This window comes from Gorilla gorilla, chromosome 22 (genome assembly GCF_029281585.2).
Source record: "Gorilla gorilla gorilla isolate KB3781 chromosome 22, NHGRI_mGorGor1-v2.1_pri, whole genome shotgun sequence".
Lineage (NCBI taxonomy): Eukaryota > Metazoa > Chordata > Mammalia > Primates > Hominidae > Gorilla > Gorilla gorilla.
The window spans coordinates 46,134,573-46,162,568 of NC_073246.2; the positions used below are offsets into that span (position 1 = coordinate 46,134,573).

Here is a 27,996-nt window from a genome sequence, read left to right on the forward strand (position 1 = left end):
CCCTGCTCCGTCCAGGGTCCGTCCTGCGAGGAGGCGCCGGGGGCGGGCCCGGGGCGGGGCGGGCGGAAGGCGCGCGCGGGGCGGGGACGGGGACGGGGACGGGGACGGGGACGGCGACGCGGCGCAGGCGGCGGGAGTGCGAGCTGGGCCCGTGTTTCGGCCGCCGCCATGGCCGCGGTGGACCTGGAGAAGCTGCGGGCGTCGGGCGCGGGCAAGGCCATCGGCGTCCTGACCAGCGGCGGCGACGCGCAAGGTGGGCGGGGGTCCCGGCCGCGTCGCGGTGCAGGGGGTGGAGGGCGCCTCCGCCCTGGCCTCTCCGGAGCGCCCGCTGAGCCCCGGGACCCGGGTCTCGGGCCTGCCCGGCCTCCCGCCCTGGCCTCCTGCCCCGGCTCTGTCCCCCGCTCTTCCCCGGCGCGGTCTCCGGCCTACGTGCGGCCGGCCACGTTCTCGGCCTCCGCCTGGGTCTTGGCGCCGCCCGCGCCCTGCCCCGGGGGTGTGTCCGACTCTGGGCCGAGGGGCAGGACCCCCCGAGGATTTCCCGAGGCCACGTGAGCGGAGGGCGCCGGTCCCGCCACCCCCAGAGCCTGGCCCTTCCTGGTTCTGAAGCGACCTGGGGACCCGGTGCCTCCCGAGGGCCGGCGCCAGGCTGCGGGCTTCCGGGACCTCCTCCCGGCTGGGCGGGGGCGGACTCACTCCCGGACCGCGCCTCCTCCTCGGGGCCCTCGCGGCCGCCTTCCGTGTGGGTCCAGCTGGGGAAGAGGGCGGTGGGGAGATGAGCTGCCCGGGGCATTGAGCAAAGCCCAGTTGTCACCCTTTTCGCAGGGGTACTGGGGAGGCCTCAGGTGGTGGGGACTGGGACTTGGCAGAGCTGGGTGGGGGTCCGGCCTGAGGGCGTGGTATCCTCGCACGCTCCCTCCTGGAGGCCTGGTCCTGCCCACTGCCGGCCTCCAGTGTCTCTGGCCTGACATGTCCAGTGTGGCACCTGTGGCACAGGACGCCACCTACCCTACCCCTCAGGAGGAGAGAGGAGAGGATTTAGGAGACCAGAAGTGAGGTGCTGGGTTGGGAAGGGGCCCAGCCAGCACCCCAAGGCTGTGCAGCGGGATCTGGTCTGTCTTTTAGAGTTCAGAAAATGGTTGAGAAAATGCGGACACACACCCCCACCCAGCTTCAGGCACCTGACCCTCCTTTTCCCTATCTGGAAGCCAGGAACAGGCGAGAAGGAAGCCGGCCTTGAGCGGGACCAAGCCAGGGAGGCAGGAGTGGCTCGTGGGTGTCACTGTCTGAACCCCGGCCTGCAGAGGGGGCTCCTTCAGACCTGGCTGAGCCAGGCCTGTGGTGGCTGCCCACCCGCCCTTCTCACAGCTGTGGCAAGAGCGGGAGCTGCTGCTTGTTGCCGGCCACTGGCAGTGTCCTGGAGCCAGTGTGGCTCCACAAGTCCTGTCCTGTGTGGCTCTGGGTCACGCCTTTCCTTTGGGCCAGGGGTCCGTGTTGTTGAGCAGGGGAGGGCGTTGTTCAAGGATGTCTATTTGCACAATAACCTGTGCAAAGGTAGCTAGAAGACTTGAAGCAGGCCGGTCGCGGTGGCTCACACCTGTAATTCCAGCACTTTGGGTGGCCTGGTGGGTTGTGGGCCCAGGTGGGAGAGGAGGCCCGTGGCCTTGGAGGGTGAACTCGGGAAGCTCCATCCTATGAGATTAGACAAGAAAGGCCCTGAGTCTGGAGGGCAGACAGGTTGCTGTGGGACCAGCCCGCCTGCCCACCAGGGAGGCGCTTTCTTGGTGAGGCTGGCGAAGCCCCAAAGCCCACCTGTGGCTCCCTGAAACACAGGGTCCCCAACCAGCTTCCTTGTCTGCAAAGTGGGAGCATCAGCAGCGGAGGGTTGGGAAGGTTGAGAGCCTGGGGTGGCACGTGCCCCCCCCACCCCCTGCCACCCCATGCACAGACTAAACAGAGAAGGGGGGCTCACTGGAGGTTGCTGAAGGGCCAGCCTGGCAGGTGGTTCTTGGGCCAGCGGGGAGGGGCACCCAGGGTGACAGACAGGCGGTTCTGGATGCTGGTGGAGGATCTGGAGATGGGAGGCCCCTCCTGGCCCTGTGGACAGGCCGGCTGGGTGGGCCTCCCATCTCTGTCTGAGCTGGGGGTTCCAACTGCTCAGCCTGGCCCCAGTGCCTGATATGGAGTGGGCAGCGCTTCCTGGCTGCAGCTGGGAGGGTGCCCACAGTGCACCTGCCGGCTGATCATGGCATGCCAGTTGGGTCTGTGCCTTCCTCTGCAAATGTCCTCCCTTCCCAAGCCCCGCGCAGCTGCAGCGTCTCTGTATGCGAGCTCCCATGCGTGGACAGGGAACAGGTGGTTTTCTGCAAGGGAGGAGGACTCCACACACTTCCCCAGTTCAGGGCTGGGGCTGATTCGTGGAGGATGATCTGGGGCGAGTAGGATGGGAGGAACTGACATTCTGGGCAGAACCAGAGTCCTGTTTCATGAGTTCCGAAAAGCAGTCTGCGGGGCTCTCCCTGGCCACCACTGCTGCTGCCGTGTGGCTCCCCGTGGTGGGTGCTCTGTTTTCCTTCTCGGGGCCCCACTGCCTTCCTAGAAAGGCTGACCCTGGTCGAGGGGAAGCCTGTGGCGTAGTGTGCCCTTCTCTGTTCCCTCTGTGTCAGCCGGGCAGCAGGAGAGTGGGGACTGGGAGGCACTTTCTGCCCCATTGCTGAAGTCTGTGTTTGTTGGATGTATGGAACAGCCAGCCTCACCATCCTACCAGTGTTGCCCAGTCCTGGGACTTCTCGGGCCTTGATTTCCCCTTCTGTGAAAAGGAGGGGTTGGGGACAAGACAGGCCACCTTGCAAGTTCCTTCCAGCCAGGCCACAAGTCCTGTCCTGTGTGGCTCTGGGTCACGCCTTTCCTGTTGGCCAGGGGTCCGTGCTGTTGAGCAGGGGAGGGCGTTGTTCAAGGATATCTATTTGCACAATAACCTGTGCAAAGGTAGCTAGAAGACTTGAAACAGGCCGGGCGCGGTGGCTCACGCCTGTAATTCCAGCACTTTGGGAGGCTGAGGTTGGTGGATCACCTGAGGTTAGGAGTTCAAGACCATCCTGGCTAACATGGTGAAACCTCGTCTCTACTAAAAATACAAAAAATTAGCTGGGCATGGTGGTGCGCATCTGTAATCCCAGCTACTCAGGAGGCTGAGGCAGGAGAATTGCTTGAACCAGGAGGTGCAGGTTGCAGTGAGCCGAGATCGAGCCACGGCACTCTAGCCTGGGCGACAGAGCGAGACTCTGTTTCAAAAAACAAACAAAGAAAAAACCCCAAAAATCAGCCAGGCGTGGTGGTGCATGCCTGTAGTCCCAGCTACTCGGGAGGCAGAGGCAGGAGAATCGCTTGAACCGGGGAGGCAGAGGTTGCAGTGAGCCAAGATCCTGCCACTGCACTCCAGCCTGGGTGACAGAACGAGACTCTGTCTCAAAAAAAAAAAAAAAAAGACTTGACAAAAAAAAAAAACCAAAACAGCCCGGCCTGCCTGTGCCCACCTTCATCTCGCCCTGGCCTGGGCACTTTTAATTCTCTGGGCCGTTTGTCTAGTGCCCCCTCCCTGCCCCTGCAGGACACCGTGCCCTGCCTTTCCCTGGCTGGTGTGTTTGGACGTTGGTTTCCTGTTATCGCAGGTGAGGACTTAGCTTCCTGGCCCGCCACGCCTCCCTGACATGGCCTCCTGTTTGGAGCCTTCAGGCTCTTGCTTACATCCTTAGCTGATCATTCAACTTTGTGACCATTTCATGCTCACTGCTTTCTTGCCCGGGAGCTAACGGTGAGGAAAGGTCACTGGGAACCAGCGCACCAACCTCAGACATCGATTTTGTTCCAGCCTTTTTTCCTGGGCAGGGGTGGCTATCACCTGCTGGTAGGCAGCGGCAGGCCCACTAGGACAGTGGCACTAGGCACTAGGCACTAGGACAGAGTGCCTGCCCTCTGACTGTGGTGTCGGCGACTGCTGCCCGAGGTTTATTTTGAGAAAGAAAAGCCGATTAAAGGGCCATTAAAAAGGTCTTTTGAAGATTACAGCTTCCAATGAGGTTGACAGAGAAAATTTCCTCCTTCAGGCCACAGCCAGTCCCGTTCTAAAATCCAGAACATGTCCCGTTCCAGTCCCATTCTAAAATCCAGTCCCAACAACAAAGTGGCCATGTGACATGGCCACTTTGTTCTCCTCCCAAGGGCTCAGCACAAAGCTGGGTTTTGGCAGCTTCATTGTCTCTGGGCGTCAAAGCAGGTTTTATTTTGCAGAGCACCCTGAAGACATTTGGAAGCGAGGGGTACCCTTGCTGACCCCTGATCCTGGGGCCCCTTTGCCGTTCCCAGGTCCCCTGACAAGCCCACCAGGCCCCCTGCTGAGATGGCTGTGACCCTGGGCTGACCCGCCCAGCGGCACATTGACTCTGCCTGGAGCTGGGGAGACCAGAGAGGCCCTGTGGTTGGACGGTGGCCTGGGTGCGCTGCTCCTGCCCTCTCCTTGCCCTGCCTCAGCTGCTGCCTGCCAGAGGTGGGCTTGGACCTGTGGTGGGACCGGGTCTGCAGGGAGGGCGAGGGAGGGACGGAGGCTTAGCTTCGGCCAGCTGTGGCTGAGTGGATCTCCCTCACTGCCTCCAGCTCCAGTGAGGGTGGGGGACAGGGTGCCTGCAGTCACAGCACCGCCTTGGACGCCCAGCCTCAGGCAGCAGGACTTGGCTCTGCTGACTGTTTTTGGTTGTCGGGTGCTTGGGGTGGCTCAGCTGTCTGGGGGGGGGGGCTCGGCTGTCTGTCTGGGGGGGCTTGGCTGTCTGTCTGCGGGGAGCTCGGCTGTCTGGGGGGCTCGGCTGTCTTTCTGGGGGGCTCGGCTGTCTTTCTGGGGGAGCTTGGCTGTCTGTCTGGGGGGCCTTGGCTGTCTGTCTGCGGGGAGCTCGGCTGTCTGGGGGGCTCGGCTGTCTTTCTGGGGGGCTCAGCTGTCTTTCTGGGGGAGCTTGGCTGTCTGTCTGGGGGGCCTTGGCTGTCTGTCTGCGGGGAGCTCGGCTGTCTGGGGGGCTTGGCTGTCTTTCTGGGGGGCTCGGCTGTCTTTCTGGGGGAGCTTGGCTGTCTGTCTGGGGGGCTTGGCTTTCTGGGTGTGTGTGGGATGCTTGCTGGGTTCCCGCCCCGGTTTCAGCTGTAGCAGCCATGCTCCCATCTATGTGGGGATGTGAGGGAGGCACTGTTCCTTTAGAGACGGCGTTGCTTGCTCAGGTGGAGAAGCTGCCAGTGTGGGCAGCTCCAGCTCCCTGCAGGCTCTGTGCTCTGCCCGTTCTAACGTCTGTGCCCCTTCTTCTGGATGGCTGCCGGGCTTGGCTCTGGCCCCCCTGTTGGATCCCCTGGCTGCTCGGTGGGGAGAGGGCCACCTACTGAACCTGAGGGTGGGTCCGGGTGAGTCCTGGCTCTGCGGCCACCTGCTGGGCTCTGGAAGGTCCCTCACCCTCCCTCTGGGACCTCGCTGGATTCCTGTAGTGTGGGGATGGTGGCAGATACTCTGGCTGCTACGTGGGAACAGTGTGCTGATCCCTGGGGTTTCTCAAGGCGTGGCACCTCACCTCACACCTGCTCCCTGCTGCTGAGCCCCACGCCAAGCTGGAGAGCGGATGAGAAGCATGTGTAACCAGGGTAGAGGTCGAGAGTCCTCTCGTGGGGGTCTCCATGTTCAAGGGAGCTGCTGAGGCTTGAGCAGGAGCCCCCAGCAGGTCAGCACCTCCAGCCTCTGCAAGTACAGGGGGGTGGGAGGGCAGGGGCTTTTGAGGGGCACGAGGCTTGGGGACAGAGGACCCGCATGGCTTAGGGATGGATGGCATGGTATGGGTGCTGGGAGGGAGGCAGGAAGAGCAGGGCTGGCCCCAGGGGCAAGCACAAACTCAGGCCTGTTACATGGCCCCAGACCTCACTCAGAGGGGGACCCTGGCCGCGGGCATGGGTTTCCTCCTCTCTGAAGATTAGGTGGTCTTGGCCGCCCCTTTTGTATGAAGTCATGGATATCTTTTGAGATGGGGGCTCTCGGGAAGAAGGTGTGGGGTACATTAGCACCAGTGTTTCCTGCGTGCCGCCTCCCCCGTTAATGTCCCTCTCCAGGAAACAGGCTTTGCCAAGGCCCCCGCTGGGATGGACTGTTTCTTTCACTGCAGTCCTGGGAGCCGAGGGCAAGGGGACAGGAAAGAGGAAGTGACCTCAGAGCCTGGTGGCACCAGCGTCATGTCCCGGCTGGGGGGTGAGGGTCCCTGAGGCCCTGGGGCAGGGCAGTGCTGTCCCCTGAGTGGCTGAGGCCGGAGGGGCTCTGTTCTCAGTCCCCCATCTCATTGCGGAGGAAGGAGCCCAAGCCCCTTCCAGCGGATGCTTTCCTCGGTGCCCAGAGGTGCTCCCCGGCTCCTCCATCCCCACGCCGCAGCTTTCCTCAGTGCCCAGAGGTGCTCCCCGGCTCCTCCATCCCCGCGCCGCAGCTTTCCTCAGTGCCCAGAGGTGCTCCCCGGCTCCTCCATCCCCGCGCCGCAGCCTGAATGTCTGGGGTGGGGCCGGTGTGGGAGATGCCGGCCTCTTTTCCACCTGCCCCGCTTTTTATCCTGCTCTGTGGTCAAGGCCTGGCCCCGTGGCCTGTGAGTGTGGGGGCTCCGTGGCAGAGGTTGGAGCAGCGGGGTGTGGAGTTCGGGACACCCACACATGCCTGATTGCCATGCCCTGCATGGGATGTTCCCAGTTTATCTCTGGGCACCATACTTCAGGTGCTCGGAAGCTGAAGCCTAGAGCCTGCTGGGTTCACCCGAGCCTCCACCCGGGGGCCCAGGGCTGGTCCTCAAGTTTCCTGGCCTGGTGCCTCCTGAGATGGGGAGGGTGACCAGGCCTTCCCTACCCCCTGCCCTCTGAGATGGGGAGGGCGTCCGGGCCTTCCCTGACCCTTGCCCTCTTGAGATGAGGAGGGTGACCAGGGCCTTCCCCCACCACCCACCCTCTGAGATGGACAGGGTGTCCAGGCCTCCCTGACCCCCTGTCCTCTGAGATGGGGAGGGTGTCCAGGCCTCCCCGACCCCCTGTGCTCTGAGATGGGGAGGGTGTCCAGGGCCTTGCTTCTCAGCGTGGGACTGACAGGTTTGCCCTGACCTCCACAGGCATGAACGCTGCTGTCCGGGCTGTGACGCGCATGGGCATTTATGTGGGTGCCAAAGTCTTCCTCATCTACGAGGTAAGGCCAAGGTGGGCTGTGTGTGTGCAGGGAGTGGGGACCTCCTGAGGCGCATGCCGAGGTGTGTTCTGTGTGGGTCACACTGGGAGACGGGGTGGTCCTGGCCTGGAGGAGCTGATGGGTATGTGGTCTTGGGGAGTGTGAGGGGGAGCTTGGGGCCAGGCCAAAGGCATCTGCAGAAAGAAGACCTACTGCCTTGGGACTCAGCCCAGCTGGAGACTCAGAGGCTGCAGAGGGCGGGCCTGGGGGCAGGGAAGGAGCTGGGTGGACAAGGAGTCGAGGCCCTGCCTACAGTGATCGCTGACGGGCCAGGCCCCACCCACCACACCCCTGCCTGGTGTCCCCCAGCCTGGCCCTTGTCCCGCCCCCAGGCCTCTGTGAGTGGGGGCCAGGGACCTCACCGCCTCTGCCCTTGTCCTCCCCAGCTTCCTGCCTCACCACCCAAACCCGGGGAACAGCCCCTGGCAGCAGCTCTGCTGTGTCCATGTTTATTGTGTTTCCGTAGGAGCAGCGGATGCCCTACTGCCTCAGCCCCAGTCCCTGTGGGAGATCTGGGGCTCGCCCTCCGTCCTGGGTATTTACACACCCACACTTGCACCCACACGTGTGCACACACAGGCGCATTCACACACTTGGGCCACACCACGCACTCACAGGCTGCATTCTTGCCTTGTCAGGTGGTTTTCCACATTCCACAAGACAAGGTCTTTTGTTATTTTGTTGCCACTTTTTATGTAATATGTAGCTGTTTATATAAAATGTAGCAACCCCAGCTCTGCAGCTCCAGGCACTCAGCCCCACCCCCCTCACTGCTCACTGCTCACTGCTGGCCGCTGACCACTCACCGCCCTGGGTCTCAGTTCTCCCATCTTGGCCCCAGGGAACAGCAGCCTGTCCAGCCCTCCCTCTGCAGGACTGCGTGAATGAATGAGTGAGTGGGCAGTCTGTGCTGGCCCGTCCTCTCCCTGTGGCCAGGCTGGGGTGGGGCTGGGGCCCTGCCAGTATTGGATTAGGAAGCAGGTCTCAGAGCCCTGGGGAGCTGGGTGTGGGGGCCTCTCTAGGCAGGCTGGGCTGTGTCCGTACAAACCCCTCCTGCCACCTGCTCGACCTTCAGTTTCTTCTTCTAAGTGGCAAAGGGGAGAAATTAGGGTTTTCCTGAACCCCCACACATTTGTGGTTGGGAAAGACTCTTGTGGCAAAAGACAGAAAACAGGTTCATCGGTGCAGGGCGTGTCCTGGAAAAGGGGAGAAGAGGCACTTTGCCGTGCCTAGAGTCCTGGCTTCTGCAGAGCCCAGCAGAGACCAGTGCACATGGAGAAGCCCAGGGGTACAGGGACGCAGCGCGAGGCCCTCGGAGGTGGGGGAATGCAGGAGGGTGAGTTTATGGGAAAAAGAATGAAGTGGGTGGGTGCGGGTCCTGGGGCTGTCTCTGGGTCCTGAGGGCTGTGAGGGGCATTTACATCCTGTCCAGGCGGGAACAGGAGGAGCCTTAGTCTTGGGATGCTGTGTGCTGCTTTCCTCTCGAAGGGAGGCAAGGCTGAGAGCTTCCCTGAACCTGCTGCCTAGTGGGCTTTAGCTCAGAAATATCCACATCTAAGAGGCAGATTTTGAGATGAGACATTCTGATATAGCAGCCCAGGGAAGACTTCCCTTCCGTAGCATGAAGGTTCTTGGAAAAATCCGCTTGCGAAAAGCGGATTAATAGGGCAGAGGTGCTGGCATTCATTGTGAACAGGCATAGAGAGGTAGGGCAAAGATGCTGACCTGCCCTCCTCCCAGGGAAAGGGGCATGGGCAGCCTGGATGATTCTAGGGGGGTAGGAATTTTTTTTTTTTGAGACAGAGTCTCATTCTGTTGCCCAGGCTGGAGCGCAGTGGCACAATCTTGGCTCACTGCAAACTCTGCCTCCCAGGTTCAAGCAATTCTCCTGCCTCAGCCTCCTGAGTAGCTGGGATTACAAGCATCCACCACCACGCCCAGCTGTTTTTCGTATTTTTAGTAGAGACGGGGTTTCACCATGTTGGCCAGGCTGGTCTCGAACTCCTGGCCTCTGGTGATCCACCCGCCTCTGCCTCCCAAAGTGCTGGGATTACAGGCGCGAGCCACCGCGCACGGCCATGAATGGTTTTTAGGGGATTCAATGGGCTTGGACAGCGTCTGTTAGCCCTGGTGACCACCTGCCCAGGTGTGTTGGCAGACACAGGTCTTTCTTCCTGCGATGACCTCAGTGCATGGAAACTCAGGGAGGGGACTGGCCGTCACTGTTCCTTTCTCCAGCAGCTATGGGTTTAGGCAGATTCGCGGGCTTCAGGGAGCAGCTGCATCCTGAGCTTGGAGGAGGCAGAGGGTCGAGAGGCAGAAGGGGGAGGTCAGGGAGACCTGCGGCTGCGTCAGTTCACATCAGACTGCATTTTGGGTTTCTGAGCCCCCAGCGCTGGCTTCCTTCAGCAGGGAGACCGATCCCTTCTCCTTGGGGCTATTGTTAGGGCAGAAAGGGAGGGTGGCCTTGGAGGTGAAAACCCTTCTCAGTTCTGACACAAGGGAGGGCTCAGAACAGGCTGCTCTTATCCCCCCAGGCAGAGCCCACAGCGCAGCAGGGAGGGCCCTGAGCCTGGGTCCAGGCCTGCAGGGGTGAGAGGAGGGGGCGGGGTCCAGGCCTGCAGGGGTGAGAGGAGGGGGCGGGGTCCAGGCCTGCAGGGGTGAGAGGAGGAGCGGGGTCCAGGCCTGCAGGGGTGAGAGGAGGGGCAGAGTCCAGGCCTGCAGGGGTGAGAGGAGGAGCGGGGTCCAGGCCTGCAGGGGTGAGAGGAGGGGCAGAGTCCAGGCCTGCAGGGGTGAGAGGAGGGGGCGGGGCTAGAGGGGAAGGAGAGAAAGGTGAACTGGGCCTAGGAGGACAGATACGGAAACAGAGTGGGTAGAGGGGGGCAAACCGCTTCTAGAAGGTTCCAAGGGTAGGAGGAGGTTGTGTCTGTGAGACTGATTCCAGCAGAACCGAGCCACTGGCCTTGCGGGGTCTCTGGGGACTGCTGGGCTGGCCACACCTGCCTGCCCCTCTACCCAGTGGGTCAGGGGCCTGGCTGGCGCCTGGGCTCTGTATTGGATCCTGAGTTTTGCAGACAGACCTGTGTTTGGTGGCCTTCTGCTCAGGTGGGGCTGTGGGTTTGGGATCATTTTCCTGTTTTCCTTGTTCCTAGCTCAGGGCTGGTACAACCAGAGGGGGCCAGGCTGGCCTGGCCTGAGCCGGAGGAAGTAGCTCTGTGGTCCCTCAGATCAGCCCCTGAGATGGGGCAGGGGCACCTGTCCCCCAGCCCAGCTGGTGGGGAAGGGAAGCTGTCAGGCTGGGAGCCGGCCATGGCCAGAGTGGGGATGTTCACACGCCCTGCAGCGTGCACTATCCCTTGACCCCCTGCCTGGTTGAGGCACTTGCTCTCCTGGCCCCCAGGGCCCTGACACCCGGTTGGGGAGGAGGCGGAGGGAGGAGCAGAAGCCCACAGCTGAGCTGGCATCAGCCCCGGCCGAGGAATGGCTGCTCCACTGCCTCACCTTACGGCCTGGAGAAGGCTGCTGATGCCATGGAGGGACCGGGGCTGCACGGAGGAGGCCGCCCTTCTCCTCTCCACACCCTTAGTGAAATGCAGTCATGAGTATCCCTCCCCTCAAACAACAAGAAAGGGCTGGCCGTGCAGTAGGAAACGGGCATGTGGCACGGAGGCTGAGCAAGTGCCATCTGGGAAATCCCAGGTAGAACCGCATGAGAGGCAGATCCACGGTACTGGATGGAAGGCCCAGCGTGGCCGGCGTGGCGGGACACGGAGCCTGGAGCCCCTGGCTGGGGTGTTGCCGGCCCTACGAGCGATGGCCACTCGGGTCCCCTGGACCCAGGAGCTCCCTCGGGCGGGGGCCCACCTGTAGGGAGGTGTGTGTGTTCTCAGCTTCCCGCTCTGGCGGGCAGATGGTAGCCTGGGCTGTTCACACGGCCGCCACACAGCAAGAGCACGCACCGCATACCCCGCCGGCCGCATGCCTGGGAGGACTCCAGAGGGGACAGAAGGAGCCACACACAGCAGCCTCTGCGGTGTCATTTCTAGGATGTTCAGAACAGGCAGACCTAGGATGCGCCCTCAGGAGCTGGATGGCGGGCTCCGCTGGGGCCTTCGGGACGCTGAACTTGCCTGTGTGGATCTGGGTGGGGTGAGGGAGCTCAGACAGGCCCCTGCACCAAAGCACTTGCCACAGGAGTCACGCCCCGGGACACACGGACTCACCAGCTGTGCAGAGGGTGTCTGGAGCCCCCTAGGGGGCACCCGGACCCCGTTACCCCAGGCCCTGGGATGATGGTGAGGCCTCACAGTCAGCACCCTGGTCCTGCTTTCTGCTGGTGGAGTGAAGATCCTGCTCCCAGACCACATGCTGCCGGCCGCCATGGGGTCCCCTATCTCATGCCTGCCCCACTCTTGATTTCAGGGCTATGAGGGCCTCGTGGAGGGAGGTGAGAACATCAAGCAGGCCAACTGGCTGAGCGTCTCCAACATCATCCAGCTGGTGAGGCCTGGGAACGCGGATGCATGTTGCACTTGGACTCACAGACAGACACACAGAGACAGACCTGCACACACAGACACACACACAGAGACAGACACGTGCACAGACACACACACGCAGACACACAGACATGCACACAGACACGCACACACACAGATGCGTGCACACACAGACCCGTGCACGGACACACAGGCGCGCACAGACACAGACACGTGCACAGACACACACAGACATGCACACACACAGACACACAGACGCTCGCACACATACAGACACACAGACGTGCACACAGACACACAGACGCGCACACAGACACACACAGATGCACACAGACACGGAGACAGACACACATGGATAGACACATGCAGACACATAAATACACAGATACACACGTAGACACACAGATGCGCACACAGGTACACAGATACAGAAACATACAGACATGTACTCAGAGTCACACACACACGTGCCCCATCGCACAGGGACTCAGGTTCAGGCCGACCCTGTCATCTGCTGCCATGGAATTGTTGGGTCGCAGGGTCATGGGGTTGCCAGGGGCCAGGAGGACCTGGAGACGTGGCCGTGCTGGGTCCTGGGGGAGCCCTGGCTGAGGCTGGCTATGAGGGGCCGCGTGAGCGCACCTGGAGCTGGTGAGGCTTAAGCCCTGGAGGCCCTGGCCAGTTCCCTGAGTTGGTACAGGGCCTGTGTGTGCACGTGTGCACGCACATGTGTGTGGCAGCCTATGCGTGTGTGTACTGTGCTTTCCGGTCTCCAAAGCCTTCCACTCTATTACCTTGGGGCTTCCCAAGCCCAGGACCGGACGGACATCATCCTCCTCTTTGTCTCTCCAAGGAGAGAGGCCCAGGGAGGTAGGGCCACCTCAGGTTTCCAGAGACCCCGGGGCTTCTGCCTCTCACTCTGCAGGGTCTGCCAGCCCCTTGCTGCCCAGTCCTGGCGTCCCTCCGGTGATCCCCAGGGGCTGTCTGCCGCCTGCCATCCCTCCTGAAGTCTCTGGTCTCCTCTGTGCAGGGCGGCACTATCATTGGCAGCGCTCGCTGTAAGGCCTTTACCACCAGGGAGGGGCGCCGGGCAGCGGCCTACAACCTGGTCCAGCACGGCATCACCAACCTGTGCGTCATCGGCGGGGATGGCAGCCTCACGGGTGCCAACATCTTCCGCAGCGAGTGGGGCAGCCTGCTGGAGGAGCTGGTGGCGGAAGGTGGGTCTGTGCCCGGCGCCCTGTAGGCCCTGGGGTTTTGTTTTGCCGCTGCTGCCAGGCGTGGGAATGGGCAGGACAGAGGGACGAGGGATCCCTGGGTGCCCCGAGGCAGAGGAGGGGCTGTCTGGCCGTTGGCCGGGGAGTAGTGGTGTCTGCCAGCGCGAGCTCAGATGTCTCCCAGAGATGGAGGTCAGTGCTCAAGCCTGAGGGAGGGCACCCAGGCAGTGCATGGGGCTGGTGGAGGCCGGCGTCGCTCACCCTACGCCGCATGGACAAGTCTTCTCTGTGATTGATCCGAGCGAGATTCTGGACATGCATGGTCACAGTTTGCAGAAATAGAGTTGAAGTTGGGGTGACATAAGACACAGAGTCCCGAGATTGCTGCTTGGAAAGTGGCCTCTCGGAGCCATGTCTGTTCCATGTCCCTCATGTGGGGGACCCTGAGGTGAGGCCTTGGCCGCTCTGCAAGGCACCCCAGAGGTCCCCCGTCTTGCACTTGGCCCCAGCGGATCCAGCCATGCTGCCACAGGGTTCTAGGCAGGAGGAGGCTGAGCCTGGAACTCCGGGGCCCCTGCCGGGCTGCACGCCTGGGATGCGGGGGAAGGGGTGGCAGGAGAGGGGTCTCTGGCCCTGTGGTGGGGCCACTGGAGCCTCAGCCAGGTCCTCCTGCCGCTCCTGGCCCAGGTAAGATCTCAGAGACTACGGCCCGGACCTACTCACACCTGAACATCGCGGGCCTAGTGGGCTCCATCGATAACGACTTCTGCGGCACCGACATGACCATTGGCACAGACTCGGCCCTCCACCGCATCATGGAGGTCATCGATGCCATCACCACCACTGCCCAGAGGTGAGTGAGGCTGGCGCCGGCGGCCAGCTCAGGGCCCCTCCTCCCCGCACGGTGGTGAGGTGGTCTCAGGGTGACGGCCATCTGCAAGGGCAGTGGACTCTGGTAGCCCCAGCATCCAGGCCAGCCGCCCTCAGCCCCCAGCTGGGGGAACGCACAGCGGGCTCCACTCCCACTCTGCCAGGCTGCGGGGGGCCTTTGTGCAGCCTCTTCTGAGGGGCAGCTGCTTGCCCTGGGGTGTGACGCCCCCAAAGGAAGTCCTGGGCTGGCCAGGCCTGGGCTCGGCAAATGACCCTCAGCCTTGGAGGAGGTCAGTTGAAACCAGCCCAAAGGCTGGAAGGATCCCAAGGTATCTTTTAGCTCAGAGCCTGGGCATGAGAAGGGGCTGTCCCCTGCCTGCCTCTCCATCCACTGGGTCCCTTGAGCACCCCGCAGGGAATCGGGCTGGCAGGGCCGTGTGGCTGGCACTGATGCATCCTCCTGTTCCATCTCCACAGCCACCAGAGGACCTTCGTGCTGGAAGTGATGGGCCGGCACTGTGGGTGAGGAGGGGCTTCCTGGCCCGCTGGGTGGCCCGGGTGCTGCTGGGGACCGCAGTGACAGGTGTGGCATATTTATTCTAGGGCTCAGTTAATGCCATGGGTGTGAGAGAGCCGGGTGGGGGCCGGGAGAGACAGAGAAGCTGTGGCCCAGAGTCGGGCCTCTGGGTACAGGGAAGCTCCCCTCAACGACTGGGTGGGGTCCTGAGCAGGCAGGCGCTTGCTCCTCCAGGTACCTGGCGCTGGTATCTGCACTGGCCTCGGGGGCCGACTGGCTGTTCATCCCCGAGGCTCCACCCGAGGACGGCTGGGAGAACTTCATGTGCGAGAGGCTGGGTGAGGTGGGTGCCGTCCAGCCTGCTGGGGGCCGCAGGTGTCCTGGTGCACTGGGTAGCGCCCCTGGGGTTTTGGGACCAGCTTTGACCAACTCATCTATCACTCATGGGTTCATCAGCAGCTGCAGGTGCCCCTCGGGGCGGGACGCACAAGGAGTCGGGGGCTACGGGGCTGACCTCAGTGAGGCACCTGTGGTCCTGCCCCCAGTGGGCAGGAGGCAGAGAGGGTCACTCAGGCCGCCGCCGCCCCAGGCTCAGCTCCGTGGTCAGTGTGGGGAGCTCGGTGAGGCTGCTTCCTGGGGTGGGACTGCTGAGCCTGGGGTGGTGGGAGGTGGTTGGTTGTGAGGGAGTGGCCCCAGCAAGGTCCAGACGGCAAGGCCGTGGGGGTGGCGAGGCCAGGAGCTGGGCCAGTGGGGAGCAGGGCCTTCCCCTGAGGGCGGTCGGGGCCGGGGGGTGGGTTCTAGGCTGGAAAGATGTGGCGGAACGTGGCTGTAGCCACAGGGTGGACAGGAGGTCCCGGAAGCAGGAGAGGGTGGGGAGGCTGCTGGGAGGCCAAGACCACCTCTGGGAGGGATGGGGGGGTGCCTGGCGGGGAGGGGTGTGTCTGGAGTGGGGGTGCCTGGAATGCCGCCCTCTGGTTCCCTTGGGGTGGAGTTGGGGGCTCTGGCCTAGAACAGGCTGACACTGCCCTGTGGACCCTGAGACCCCTCAACTAGGACAGGTCGGCCCCTCGGTTGGGTGGGGCTTAATGGTGGACCAGAGGCACGGGCCATTCAGGCTGTCCTTCGCCCACACCCGACCATGCAGGGCAAGGCCAGGGGCCCCCGTGGCTCTAGCTCTGTCCTCTGTGCGCTGAGGCTGAGGTAGGACCACTGGAACCAGCCCTGGGGGCAGAGGGTGGGTTTGGGACTAACACGGTATCCCTGTCCCCATGTGAAGGTGGCAGCGTCACTCCCATCTGTGTGGACACTGGTTCCACCTCCACGTGGCTGTACAGTGCTGTCAAGGGCAGTGGGAGAGGCCGTGGGTAATGACCTGGCTTCTAGAACCTTCCCCAGTGGAGCCTAGGGGCCGGGCGGAGACGGAGCCCAACAGGCGAGGCTGGCCCGAGGTGCGGGTCCTATGAGGGGCTTGCTCTCCTAGGGCAGGGACTTCACGGGGGTCCCGGCTCCAGTGGTGACCTCGGCCTTAGCTTATGTCTGTGACTCACGTTGGGCCCTCCTAGAAGTGGTCTGGATGCAAGGTCGGCCCACCTGGTTCCTTCCTGCTCTGTGTGAGCAGCTCAGGCCCTCACTGAGAGTCTGTTTCCCCCTGTAACATGCGGGTTCCTGCCTTGCCCACCACCCAGGGTGCACTGGGGCAGGGAGGGTGGCACAGCTCTCCTGCGGGACCTGCAGCCCATCTTCCGGGTGTCTGACCTCACCTGCACTGGCGCCACCTCCTCCAGGTAGCCCTCCACTCCCACCGCACCCGGGCCCTGTCTGAACTGCTCCAACCCTGTCCCTGTAGGAGGCATTGTGGCCCATGGTGGGCAAACATGGGGCTTGCGGCTCAGAGCGAGTCCCACAAATGTTGGCTGGGTCATTGAAGTGGACGGGTGGAAACCCCTTTCAGTTCCCAGAGAGCTGGGCCGCGGCCGGTGTGTGGTGCTGAGGCAGCAGCCTGAGGCTGGCAAAGGGGATGGTGTGTCCTATGTGCACCAGTGTGGACCCACAGTGGCTTCAGGGTGCAGGGTGTCCGGGGAGCCCTGGCTGGTGCCAGCGATGCGAGGCCCCTGGTTGTAAGGATGAGCAGATGGAAACTCACAGGGGCCCCAAGTGGCCCAGGCTAGCCCGGGCAGGCCCCTCTGCCCTGTGCCCCGTGGAGCTGCAGCCCTGTGGGTCTTCCTGCCTGGAAGGCTTCACCAGACACAAGGGCCCAGCCCCAGCTGTGTGTGTGCTGGGCCCAGCCCCGAGGGCCCCCTTCCTTCCCTGCTGCCCTACCCAGGCCTTTCGGGCAGAGCCCTCTTGTTTACTGCCTCCAGGAGGGCGGGGGGTCCTAGTGGGCCCAGCCTCATCTCTGCCCTCGCGCTCCAGGCCTGCTTTCCTCCTGCTGGGTGGGGGTTGTGCCCTGGCCCACGTGGGTTGGGGATGGTGGCCCCAGGGAGGGCTCCTGGCGCCCGGGGGCTGTGTCCGGGGCAGGTTTCCCTGCCTGGCAGCTGAGCCCTGTCGTGTCTTTGACCCAGACTCGGAGCCGTGGGTCCCGACTGAACATCATCATTATCGCTGAGGGTGCCATTGACCGCAACGGGAAGCCCATCTCGTCCAGCTACGTGAAGGACGTGCGTGTGGGCCTGGGGGTGGCCACTGGGCAGACCCCCTGCTCCTCTAGGCCGTGTGGGCTGGGGCTCAGGGCTGGTCCTTCCCACTGTCCTGCAGCTGGTGGTTCAGAGGCTGGGCTTCGACACCCGTGTAACTGTGCTGGGCCACGTGCAGCGGGGAGGGACGCCCTCTGCCTTCGACCGAATCCTGGTAAGTGGCCATCATCCTGCCCTGCGCACGTGCGTGGGTAAGCGTGGTGTGTGTGTGTGGGTGTGGGCAGTGTGCACGTGAGCGTGGCACGTGCACTGTGTCCATGTGGCTGTGGGTGAGTGTCCGTGTCTGTGTGTGGGGGTGTATGTGTGGGGGACGCTTGGTCCTTGTGGGTGTGTCTGTGTCTGGTCCTTGTGGGTGTGTGTGGCAGTATGTGTGGCAGTGTGGGTGTGTGGTGGGTGTTCCCTCAAGCTGTTGCTCCTCCTGGGGGAGACTGAGGCCTGGCTTCGTTCCCCTGAAGGTATAGGGAACTCAGACCTGGGGACCATGGGAGGCCCCCCACCAGCCTGTGCCTCCCGGCCGTTCTGCCCCCCACCCCCTGCCAGCCCAACGTGGCAGCAGTCAGGGCCAGGGACAGGCCCTGGGAGAGGGGCTGGGTGGGCAGAGGGTGGTGCCCATGGCGCCTGTGGCGTCACAGTCTGGGAGGCTGGTGCTGGGAGGGAGCATTCGGGGTCTGGCCTGGCCTCGCCGTCCTCGGTCCTGATCACCGCTGGGTCTCACTTTGTTCTCTGCAAAATGGGAGTGAAGTCGGAGCCAAATGGAGTGGGTCTGGGACCAGGAAGGCCCCATGGTAGGCAAAATGCCTGTGTATGAGGGTGGTCACCCTCTCAGGCAGGGCCAGAGACTGTCAGACTGGTGGGACTTGTGCTGAGGGAGACCAGGTGACTGCGCCCAGCCCTGTGACCGCACCTGACCCTGTGACTCGTGTGCTGAGCCGAGCATTCCCAGGGAACCCACAGAGCTGGACGAGGGCCACTCTACAGAGGGGACGCTTCCTCAGAGAGGGGCCCCGCCGACCTAGCCAGGCAGCTGCTGTTCCCTCTGTGAGGCCTCAGGCTCACTCTGAAGAGCCTCTTGAGGGGCCTGGGACATCAGGGCAAGCCAGCCGCTGCTGCCGAGCCTGGGGTGATGGAAATGCCGCTGCTGTGACTGGGCCAGCCATGCACTCCCAGCCTGCAGGCTTCCGGCTTTTCCAGCCAGTGTCTTGGATGCCCGATGCCGGGTGTGAAACAAAGGACAGTTGATCGCCCCCAGCCGCGGCTGTCACCCAGAGCGTCAGCATTCTTGTGCTCCCTGAGCCCGTATTCCCACTGGGTGCTGCGAAGGGGGCCAGGGGACCCTAGCACGTGCGGTGGTAACCTGGACTTTTCCAAGGAGGCTCATCCTGCATGGGGGGTGTCTCCGAGGCTGCTCCCTAAACAGCGTCCTGGAGAGACCGCCCAGAATAAGGTGCCGCCTGTGCCTCACTTGCAAGATGAAGAAACCTGTGTGGACCACGGAGGGCTGTCTGTGGCCCCGGGGGTCCAGCTGCTGGGCTTCTACAGGGCCGGCCACTGGTGGTCATGGGACGTCCACGGCAACTGCAGGCCTGGCTTTCTTGTCCATTGTGGCCGGTTCCCGGGGTGGGGCTGGGGCCTGCCTTTGCAGTGTGTCCCTGGGGGGCAGCTCCTGGATGTGTCCACTGCCCAGCCCCTCGGCCGGTGCGGACACACACCAGGGAAGTCACGACATGAGGGCCTCCACGGGAGGAACCATCGCAGCGGATGGGGCCCTGGGGACCTGGCTCCCGCCCTTGCCCTGCGCGCCCAGCGATGGCACCGAGCGACGGTGGGTGGGTCGCATTGCATGGCACCCTGCAGCCAGCCAGTGCAGGCTGGGCCTTCCAGCAGGGCAGCGAGGACTCTGTGAAACGGTGTCTGGTGTGCCGTCGTGAATGCTGGTCAGACACGTTTCCATCTCTGATGCCACCTGTTCTGGAAGATTCCTTCAGTGTGGGGGGCTCTGGAAGCTGGGGTTTGCACATCTGCAGAGGATAGGCGTGTGGCTTGGGGTAGAGGGACCAAGTGGGTGTGCCAGCCTGAACGCCTCCCCACAGAGCAGCAAGATGGGCATGGAGGCGGTGATGGCACTGCTGGAAGCCACGCCTGACACGCCGGCCTGCGTGGTCACCCTCTCGGGGAACCAGTCAGTGCGGCTGCCCCTCATGGAGTGCGTGCAGATGGTAAGCCCTGGGCACCCCCCATCAGAACCGCCTGGCCCCTCTCCCCAGTCCCCACTCACAGGCCCCACTACTCTCTGGGGGCCCCAGCACTGTGAGCACCGGAATGCAGGGCCTCGTGGCTGGCCCAGGGCATCCCAGGTCTCCAGGGAGGGGAGGGATGTGAGCACATCCCTGGGTGGGACATGGGACCTGGGACGTTCCCCAGGAGGTGTGTCGGAGCTGCAGGGAGCCTGGTGAGCAGGGGAAGTCACAGGGGTCCACGGCCACTGAGCTTCTGTAGGCAGTGGTGGGAGTTGGGGTTACGATGGGATGGAGGAGGAGGGGCCGGTGATCAGAGCAGAGCCCTGGGAGGAGCTCGGGCAGGTGATGGGGAACACTGGGGTAGCTGGAGCAGGGACCCCAGGAGAGGAGGTACGGGGAAGGCAGAGGCGAGGGGGCCGGGTGTGGGGGCTGGTCCAGCCCTGGCTCAGTGGGTTTGGAGGCCTGCAACTGGGGCAGAGTGGCCCTGCCTGGAGCTGGAGCTGCTGAGAGGAGAGGAGGGCAGCTGGGGTCAGGGTAGGGCCTCCTGGCCTCAGCCAGCCCCAGAAAAGCTGGCCTTGGTGGTGACCGCTGTTCCTAGGGAGAGGCTGCCAGGCCTGGGCCAGGGTCAGGAGATGCCAGCCAGATCTGCCCTCGTCAGGCCCACCAGACAGGGCAGTAGCCATGGGTGTGCGGGCCGGGCCCTCCATAGTCTGTGTTCTGTTTTTCTTCCTTAAGACCAAGGAAGTGCAGAAAGCCATGGATGACAAGAGGTTTGACGAGGCCACCCAGCTCCGTGGCGGGTAAGCCCCCTCAGCAGACCCCTGCACTCTTACATGGCTGGGTCCCGGTGCCAGGCAGCATGTGCTGCGGTGGCGCTATGCACGCCTGGCCTGGGTCATCCTTCTAGGCACCGCGTCTGAAGATCGAGGGAGGAAGGGGCCTGCGGTGGTACAGGAGGCGGGCTGGGAGGTGTGGTGCCACAGGAGACCCTGGGCGGTGGCACGGGCAGGGCCCAGTGCACAGGGATCTGGGCATGGCGAGGGGATGAGAAGCTGTGGATACAAGCCCAGGACATGGGGTGGCCCCGCGGGGGCTGGAAAGGCTGGCAGATGTTGGGTGTGGGTACAGCCCCCCTGCAGGCGTCCTGGCGGCCGGGTCAGGCTGGATTGGACGTCTGGTTTCCCATCCGTGCCTCCACCCACTACCAAGGTGGCCAACCCTCCCTTGAGCTGGATGCTGGCCACGTGCTTTGCTGCACGGGCTGGCATGGCCTCGTGTTGTGTTGGGGGTCTCGCACCTTCTGTGGAAGGTGCCTTGCCTGGCATGCGCAGTGTCTGCTGCCTCATGGCTGAGCTTCCATCGGGCCGTGTGCCTGTGACCAGCCTCCTGGGCTCTGTCGCGGCTGCGCTGTGGCTGTACGCCGTGGCGCTGCAGGGCTGTGCATGGTGTGACCCGAATCCTTTCCAGGAGCTTCGAGAACAACTGGAACATTTACAAGCTCCTCGCCCACCAGAAGCCCCCCAAGGAGAAGGTGAGGCAGGGAGCGGCGCCCACAGAGGGAGGAACGGGCTTAGTTATTCTGCAGCCTCTTCACGCTGGCCCCGTGGCTGGGCCTGCCTGCCCCCGCCTTCCCTCCTGCTGGGGTCCGAGCTGTGAGCTGGGAGGGTGGGCTTGACCTCTCCCTGGGCTCAGGCACCACTGTGGCTGGCAGGTCCCGGGTGCTGGGACCCTGGCTGCAGGGCTGGCTGTTGCTTCTCAGTGGTGGATGGAAATGAAGTCAGGCCACAGGCTTAACTCAGGAGAGGAGAAGCCATTGTGTAGAAAATGTCCCCCAGGGCCAGGCTCACACCTGTAATCCCAGCACTTTGGAAGGCTGAGGTGGCCAGTTCACCTGAGGTCAGGAGTTCGAGACCAGCCTGGCCAACATGGTGAAACTCCGTCTCTACTAAAAATACAAAAATTAGCTGGGCGTGGTGGTGGCACATGCCTGTAATCCCAGCTACTCAGGAGGCTGAGGCAGGAGAATAGCTTGAACTCGGAGGTGGAGGGTGCAGTGAGCCGAGATCGTGCCATTGCACTCCAGCCCGGACGGCAAGAGTGAAACTCTGAAAATAAAATGTTCCCAAACAGCTGAAAACCTCAGGAAATGGGATCTCTCTAAAATAAGGATGAAATGGCTTGTTTCTAAAGTCCTGGGGGACAACGAGGGTCCTGTAGAGAGAGTCATGGCCAGTGAGGTCCTGGCTCCCAAGCCCCTTGAGCCACAGCCGGAGCTGCAGGCTGGGGCAGACAGCATGGCCCAGCCTGAGTCTGGTCCTCCCTTCTGTGGACATCTTTGGGTGTCCCTGCTGCTCCAGCCTCCTGCTTATCCCCAGAGCTAGTCAGTGGGCTCTACCCTCCGTGGTGGGGCAACATGGTCTCCACGAACCCAGAACCTGGCAGGGGCGTGACTGGCTTTGTGGGCAGCAGGGCTGGCTCGTACCAGGACCCAGTGGGGCCATGTGGCTATGGAGCCCTTGGGTGTGGCTGCTGCCAAGTGGGGTGTGCTGCACGTGACAGGTGCACGCCAGGTTCAGAGCCTCAGCACGGTGGGTGGAGGGAAGGTGGTGGCGGCTGTCACTGGATTCACATAGACGTGGTGGGGTTTTGGGTCCATCAGGTTAAATTAACTGTAGTCCTGATGCGACTGTCTCCCTGTCTTTTCCCTTCCCTTAACGTGGCTACTAGAAAACAGGATAGTCAGGGCCCCTTCCTTACTCGTGGCTGTGCACCCCCCACCCTCCCGCCCGCTGCCAGCCCCTTGTGTGGGCAGTGACCTGTGCTCCCGCCCGCAAGCCTGGCTTCACAACGGTGCTCGCCCCCTCTGCCTCCTCTGCTGCCTGCATGCCAGGGGGCCAGGCTTGCACCGTGTCTCTTTTGGTCTTCACCAGAATCTTCTGGAATTAGAACAGATACCGTATTCCCAGGGCAGTTGGTGTGCCGGGCAGCGTCCAGGCTGGTGGCAGGGCCTGGCCCCTTTTTCCAGAACCTGCCGGCCTGCTGACCTCCTGTGCAGGTTGGGGGTCCCCTCCCCGGCTGTGCCTCACGCTCGTCTCCCCTTCTCTCTGAAGTCTAACTTCTCCCTGGCCATCCTGAATGTGGGGGCCCCGGCGGCTGGCATGAATGCGGCTGTGCGCTCGGCGGTGCGGACCGGCATCTCCCATGGACACACAGTATACGTGGTGCACGATGGCTTCGAAGGCCTAGCCAAGGGTCAGGTGGGTCCGGCCGGGGCAAACAAGTGAGGACTTGGGCCTTCTGTGTGCACACTTGGGGCGTTTCCTGTGGAAGGCCGGCTGCTGGAGGTGGAGGCCGAGACCTGGGTCCGCGTGTCGGTGCCCACCCGGGCCTGGGTACTCAGCTCTGCCTGCAGCGTGATGCCCAACACTGGCTGGCCCCCGGGCACAGGCCCACCCCTAGGGGGAATTGGCCAGAGGCTCAGGCTGGCCCCTGAAGCTGCATCTCCTCCTGGCAGGTACAAGAAGTAGGCTGGCACGACGTGGCCGGCTGGTTGGGGCGTGGTGGCTCCATGCTGGGGACCAAGAGGTGAGCTGCCTGCTGCGGGTACCTGGGGGCAGGAGGGCCAGGGCGCAGTATCCAGGCCCTGCAGGTGGGGGCGGCAAGGGGAACTCAGCCCGGGGCCCTGGGCTCGGCCCCTCTTCCTGCTGGTGGTCTGCCCAGAGCAGGCTTCACACCTCCCGCCTGGGGCTTCCTGGCCTGAGCTCAGCTGTGTAGGGCAGGCTGCTCTGGTGGCCCCATGCCCACGGTGGGCTCTCCGTGGCAAGGAAGCTGGCCAGCGTCTGTCCCTGCCTGGCTGGACCAGGCAGCCTGCACTGTCAGCACTCTGGCTGAGGCTATGGGCCTGTCTGATGGCTTTTGTCCCAGGGCCTGAGACCCTTCTGTGGGCATGGGGTGGGCACAGTCCCCCTGTGTGACTACAGGAGAAGTTGCTGAGTCCTGAGCCACTGAGTGGCTGCAAGGGCCGGAGGAAGCATCCCCTCCTGCCGCTGAGTGTTGGGCGAGAAAGCCTCGGGCAGGAAGGGGTTCCCACGGGGAGCCCAGCGGGGTGGGGGGTTCACTCGGTTGCCTGGCCGGTGCCTGGTGATGCTGAGTGGTGCCCAGGCGGCTCACGCTGGGCCTGTGTGTCCCTCTCCGTGTGGAGCCACAGCGCCACATCCAGGGCATTGCAGTGACTGCTGAGCGGCTCAGGGAACGGCCAAGGCAGTGCCTTTCTGTGATGAGATGCAATCTGGACACGCGTCCCCGGGTGCTGCGTGTTCACGCCGACGTGTCTTTGACTGCAGGACCCTGCCCAAGGGCCAGCTGGAGTCCATTGTGGAGAACGTCCGCATCTATGGTATTCACGCCCTGCTGGTGGTCGGCGGGTTTGAGGTGAGAGCTGCCCACGGACGAAAAAGCACCGGGCACAGGAGACCCACGGTGTCCTCCCGCCGAGGGGGCCCATCCTGAAAACCCGTGTGCCGCCTGGGCCGATGCAGGGGCCGAGAGGGCCGGGGTTTTAAGTGCTGTGTGTGGGCTCGGGAGGGTTCTTTACTTTCTCCGGAAAGCTTCACGAGGTTCCGATTAACCCCGGTGCTGGGGAGGGGCAGGGGAGGAAGGGGGCTCGGAAGCCGGAGGACGAGAAAGGAGGGAGGTGGAGGAGGCAGAGGTGTAGGTGCTGGACGGCATCGCTGAACGTGGTGTCCTGGCACTGGGCAAGCTGTCACTAAATAATGAATAAATGACAGCCCTTCCCCCTTGCCCTCCATGGAGTGGATCTGGGGTCAGAGTGGGTTGGAGGGGACTCCTGACCCTCATTAGAGTCCAGTTTCCCTGGTAGGCGTCCTGAGATGACACCAGGCTGACTGCCTGGCCCAGCCCCAGGGGATTGAGCAGGTGGGTCCTGGCGTCCAGCACGGGGCACATGACAGGTCAGCAGGGAGCAGGGCTGGGCGGCCGCCGGCAGAGCCTGTCCCTGGCCCACCCTGGCCTCGGTGCTGCCCTTGACCTGCCCCGTCCCTACTGCTGCAGGCCTATGAAGGGGTGCTGCAGCTGGTGGAGGCTCGCGGGCGCTACGAGGAGCTCTGCATCGTCATGTGTGTCATCCCAGCCACCATCAGCAACAACGTCCCTGGCACCGACTTCAGCCTGGGCTCCGACACTGCTGTAAATGCCGCCATGGAGGTACGGGGCTCCTGGACACCTGCCTGCCATGCCCAGGCCCTTGTGGGGTGGGGCTGAGCCTACGGAGGCTGCTGGAGGGGACAGTGCGTGGTGAGCACCTGGGAGGGCTGCCAGGGTTGGGGTTTGTGGGGCACAGGCCCGGGTGAAGGGGCTCAGCTCCCTGCCATAGCCACTTCCAGGTCCAGGGGGGCCCTGCGTTGTTCCTTGCTACTGTGATGAGCTCAGATGGGGAGACTGAGGCGGGAATGTCCCTGCGCCCCAGTGCTGGGTAGTCTAAGAGCAGCGCCTGGCCTCTGTCCAAGGGTGCCAGGGACACCCCTGCCCGCTCACAGCCAGTGTGTGTGCAGGCCGCTGTCCACTGTGCCCTGGGGGGTGGGGTCGCCTGGTTGAGAACCCCTGGTCCTGTGGGGCCCAGGTGGGAGGTGGGCCCAAGCCTGGTGCTGCTGGCTGTCTGGGTGCGTCAGCCCCAGGCTGGCTTTGGAGACACAGGGCTCCCTGCGGGGTAGCCATGCCGACGGCCTACAGGGAAGGGTGGGCACGTGGAGGACCCCCGACCCCCCTTGTCCCCCAGAGCTGTGACCGCATCAAACAGTCCGCCTCGGGGACCAAGCGCCGTGTGTTCATCGTGGAGACCATGGGGGGTTACTGTGGCTACCTGGCCACCGTGACTGGCATTGCTGTGGGGGCCGACGCCGCCTACGTCTTCGAGGACCCTTTCAACATCCATGACTTAAAGGTGAGCCCAGCCCACCCCTGCTGCGGCAGACCTGCCGGCATGCCAGCCTGCGCCCCAGACACTCAGGCCGGCCAGCACAGGGCAGGGCCCGGGCAGGTGGGACTCGTAGCCCAGTGCTCCTGCTGGCCCTGGATCGCCGGTCAGCCTGGAATTCCCTCCCCACAGTCCTCCGGCTCATCCGTGTCCGCCCCTCCCGCAGGTCAACGTGGAGCACATGACAGAGAAGATGAAGACAGACATTCAGAGGGGCCTGGTGCTGCGGTGAGGCTGCCGTGGGTCCCCGGCCACAGCTGCGCTTCCAACTCTCGGGGCTGGGGTGGGGCTGCTGAGGAGCGGCTGGGCAGGAGAAGGCAGGAGGGGTCCTTGGAGAGGGTGGGCCAGGGCGGCTTTCCTGGGAGCTGCCACTCCCTCTCCCAGGCCTGGCCCAGCGGGGACTCAGGATTGGGGGGAGACCTGAACTCGTTCCCCGCTGACTCAGGCCCTGCTGTCCCTCTCAGGAACGAGAAGTGCCATGACTACTACACCACGGAGTTCCTGTACAACCTGTACTCATCAGAGGGCAAGGGCGTGTTCGACTGCAGGACCAATGTCCTGGGCCACCTGCAGCAGGTGTGGGGCAGGGGTGAGGCTCTGAGAGGCCTGCCCCTCTTTCCTGCCACCATCTGTCCCCGGGCCCCCAGCCCTCACGGGCACCCACGGGCACTCCCGGCAGGCCCTCGGGCACGTGTGCCCTTCCCCATTGAGGGGACCGAGGGCCGTATCTAGGTGAGGTCTCATTTCAAGAAGGGGTGGGGCTGGGGCTGGAGCCAGGGCCCGAGCCAGGGCATTCACATGCTGAGCCGAGCTCCCCACCCCTGCCAGGCCTCCCGCGGCCACTTCCGCCGAGCCCCTCACCTAGATCCCCGCATGCTCCCTGCCTTATGGTGGCCCTGCAGGAAGCCCGCGTCCTGGGGTTTTCTGAGCCAGGGAGGGGAGTCAGGGTGGCTGGGCATGGGGCCTGAGGTGATAGGGCCCGAGGTGGGGCCGCTGGCTGCCGATGCAGGGCCCAGGAGTCACTTGACTTGGCCAGGGGCAGCCGACTGCCGGCCTCGGGAGGCAGCTTCTGGTCTGGACTTGGAGCTGGAGAGAGCAGGCAGGGTCCTCGATCAGGAACAGACGGGAACGGTGCACGGGTTGGAAGGAATGGGTGTTCACAAGCTGCCTGGGAGGCTCCCCGTGGGGACCCTGTCTGCACTGGGGTTGGGCCTCCCCTCTCCTTGGCCCAGGCAGCCCAGGGGAGTCCAGGAACCGGGCCTCACCTGTTTCCAGGGTGGCGCTCCAACCCCCTTTGACCGGAACTACGGGACCAAGCTGGGGGTGAAGGCCATGCTGTGGTTGTCGGAGAAGCTGCGTGAGGTTTACCGCAAGGGTAGGTGGTGGGTGCGACCCGAGGCCTCACTTTGCCCTCCCCTGGCTCCCTGGGGCAGGGCCTCACCATGGAGGGCTGCCACGTGCCTCTGTTTGCAGGACGGGTGTTCGCCAATGCCCCAGACTCGGCCTGCGTGATCGGCCTGAAGAAGAAGGCGGTGGCCTTCAGCCCCGTCACTGAGCTCAAGAAAGACACTGATTTCGAGTGAGTTCCACCGAAGCCTCGTGGAGGCGGGGGGGGGGGGGGATGCTGAGGGGTGGCCCAGACCTTCCCTGAGGCAGGTGTGCCAGGCCCAGCCCCACTGGCACCCTGACCCCGCAAGGCCTCCTGGGCCCCCATGCCCAGGTCCCCACCAGGCCGTGGAGAGCAGGGACCATGCCCAAGTCTTCTGATCACAACACTGGGCAATACTTTCGGGTGGGCATGGGGGCACAGCGGGCAGCCAGGAGTGGGCACGCTTGAGGGCGGCTGAGGCTGACTCTGTGCTGTGCCTCCGAGGGATGGGGACCCCAGATCCGTCCCAGCTCCACGGATATCGAGATGTTCAGAGGGAGGGGCATGCACAGGCCGCAGGGTCGGGGGGGTGGGGGGGCTGGGGACGTGGCTGAAGAGCTGCCCTGACCCCTGACTCCCCATCATCCTCCCATCCCCGTCCTGCACAGGCACCGCATGCCGCGGGAGCAGTGGTGGCTGAGCCTGAGGCTCATGCTGAAGATGCTGGCACAATACCGCATCAGTATGGCCGCCTACGTGTCAGGGGAGCTGGAGCACGTGACCCGCCGCACCCTGAGCATGGACAAGGGCTTCTGAGGCCAGCCATGCCCACGCCCCTCCCCAGCCCCCACCCATGCCAGCGCAGCGCCAGGGCTCAGATGGGGCCTGGGCTGTTGTGTCTGGAGCCTGCAGGCAGGTGGGGGCTGCGTCCCTGCTCAACCCACCCCCTGCCTCTATCCCTGGCCATCCGCCAGGCCTCCCTGGGGCTGGTGTCTTGAGACCAGCCTGCCAGGCCCTCCAGCAGGAGGACAGAGTGCCCTGGGGCATCCACCTTCCTGCCCAGGGGACGTGGCACTGTCGGTGTTTGGAGGCTGCTGCCCCCTGGCTTTGGTGCCCCATGGGCCCTCAGCGTCTCCCCACGCTGGGCTCACTACATGGGCCAGCCCTTGTCCTACCTGGCCGGTAGGCTGCTGGCGCCTGGGTTGTGTTGAGAGGGGGATGCCCCTGGCCCTGCCTCACTGTGACCTGCTCCTGCCCACGTGCAGCACCTGTCACCTTTTCTAGAAATAAAATCACCCTGACTATGGGGTGCATCGGTCTCCGGAGAGCACAGCC

The 27,996-nt window shown here is 63.7% G+C and overlaps 1 protein-coding gene across 1 annotated transcript; it reads left to right on the forward strand.

Annotated features, from left to right (window-relative positions):
* The first annotated feature begins 80 nt into the window (after positions 1-80).
* On the forward strand, positions 81-27,988 carry PFKL (phosphofructokinase, liver type). Its single transcript, XM_004062894.4, has 22 exons — positions 81-253; positions 7,155-7,228; positions 11,690-11,767; positions 12,797-12,986; positions 13,671-13,836; positions 14,331-14,375; positions 14,605-14,713; positions 16,932-17,027; positions 17,125-17,217; positions 19,154-19,279; positions 20,036-20,100; positions 20,768-20,831; positions 22,411-22,557; positions 22,815-22,885; positions 23,644-23,731; positions 24,371-24,523; positions 25,095-25,259; positions 25,459-25,520; positions 25,757-25,868; positions 26,568-26,667; positions 26,766-26,871; positions 27,330-27,988. Exons 1-22 carry the CDS (start codon positions 169-171, stop codon positions 27,475-27,477), a joined length of 2,343 nt encoding a protein of 780 aa, XP_004062942.1. The 5' UTR covers positions 81-168; the 3' UTR covers positions 27,478-27,988.
* Positions 27,989-27,996: the final 8 nt, after the last annotated feature.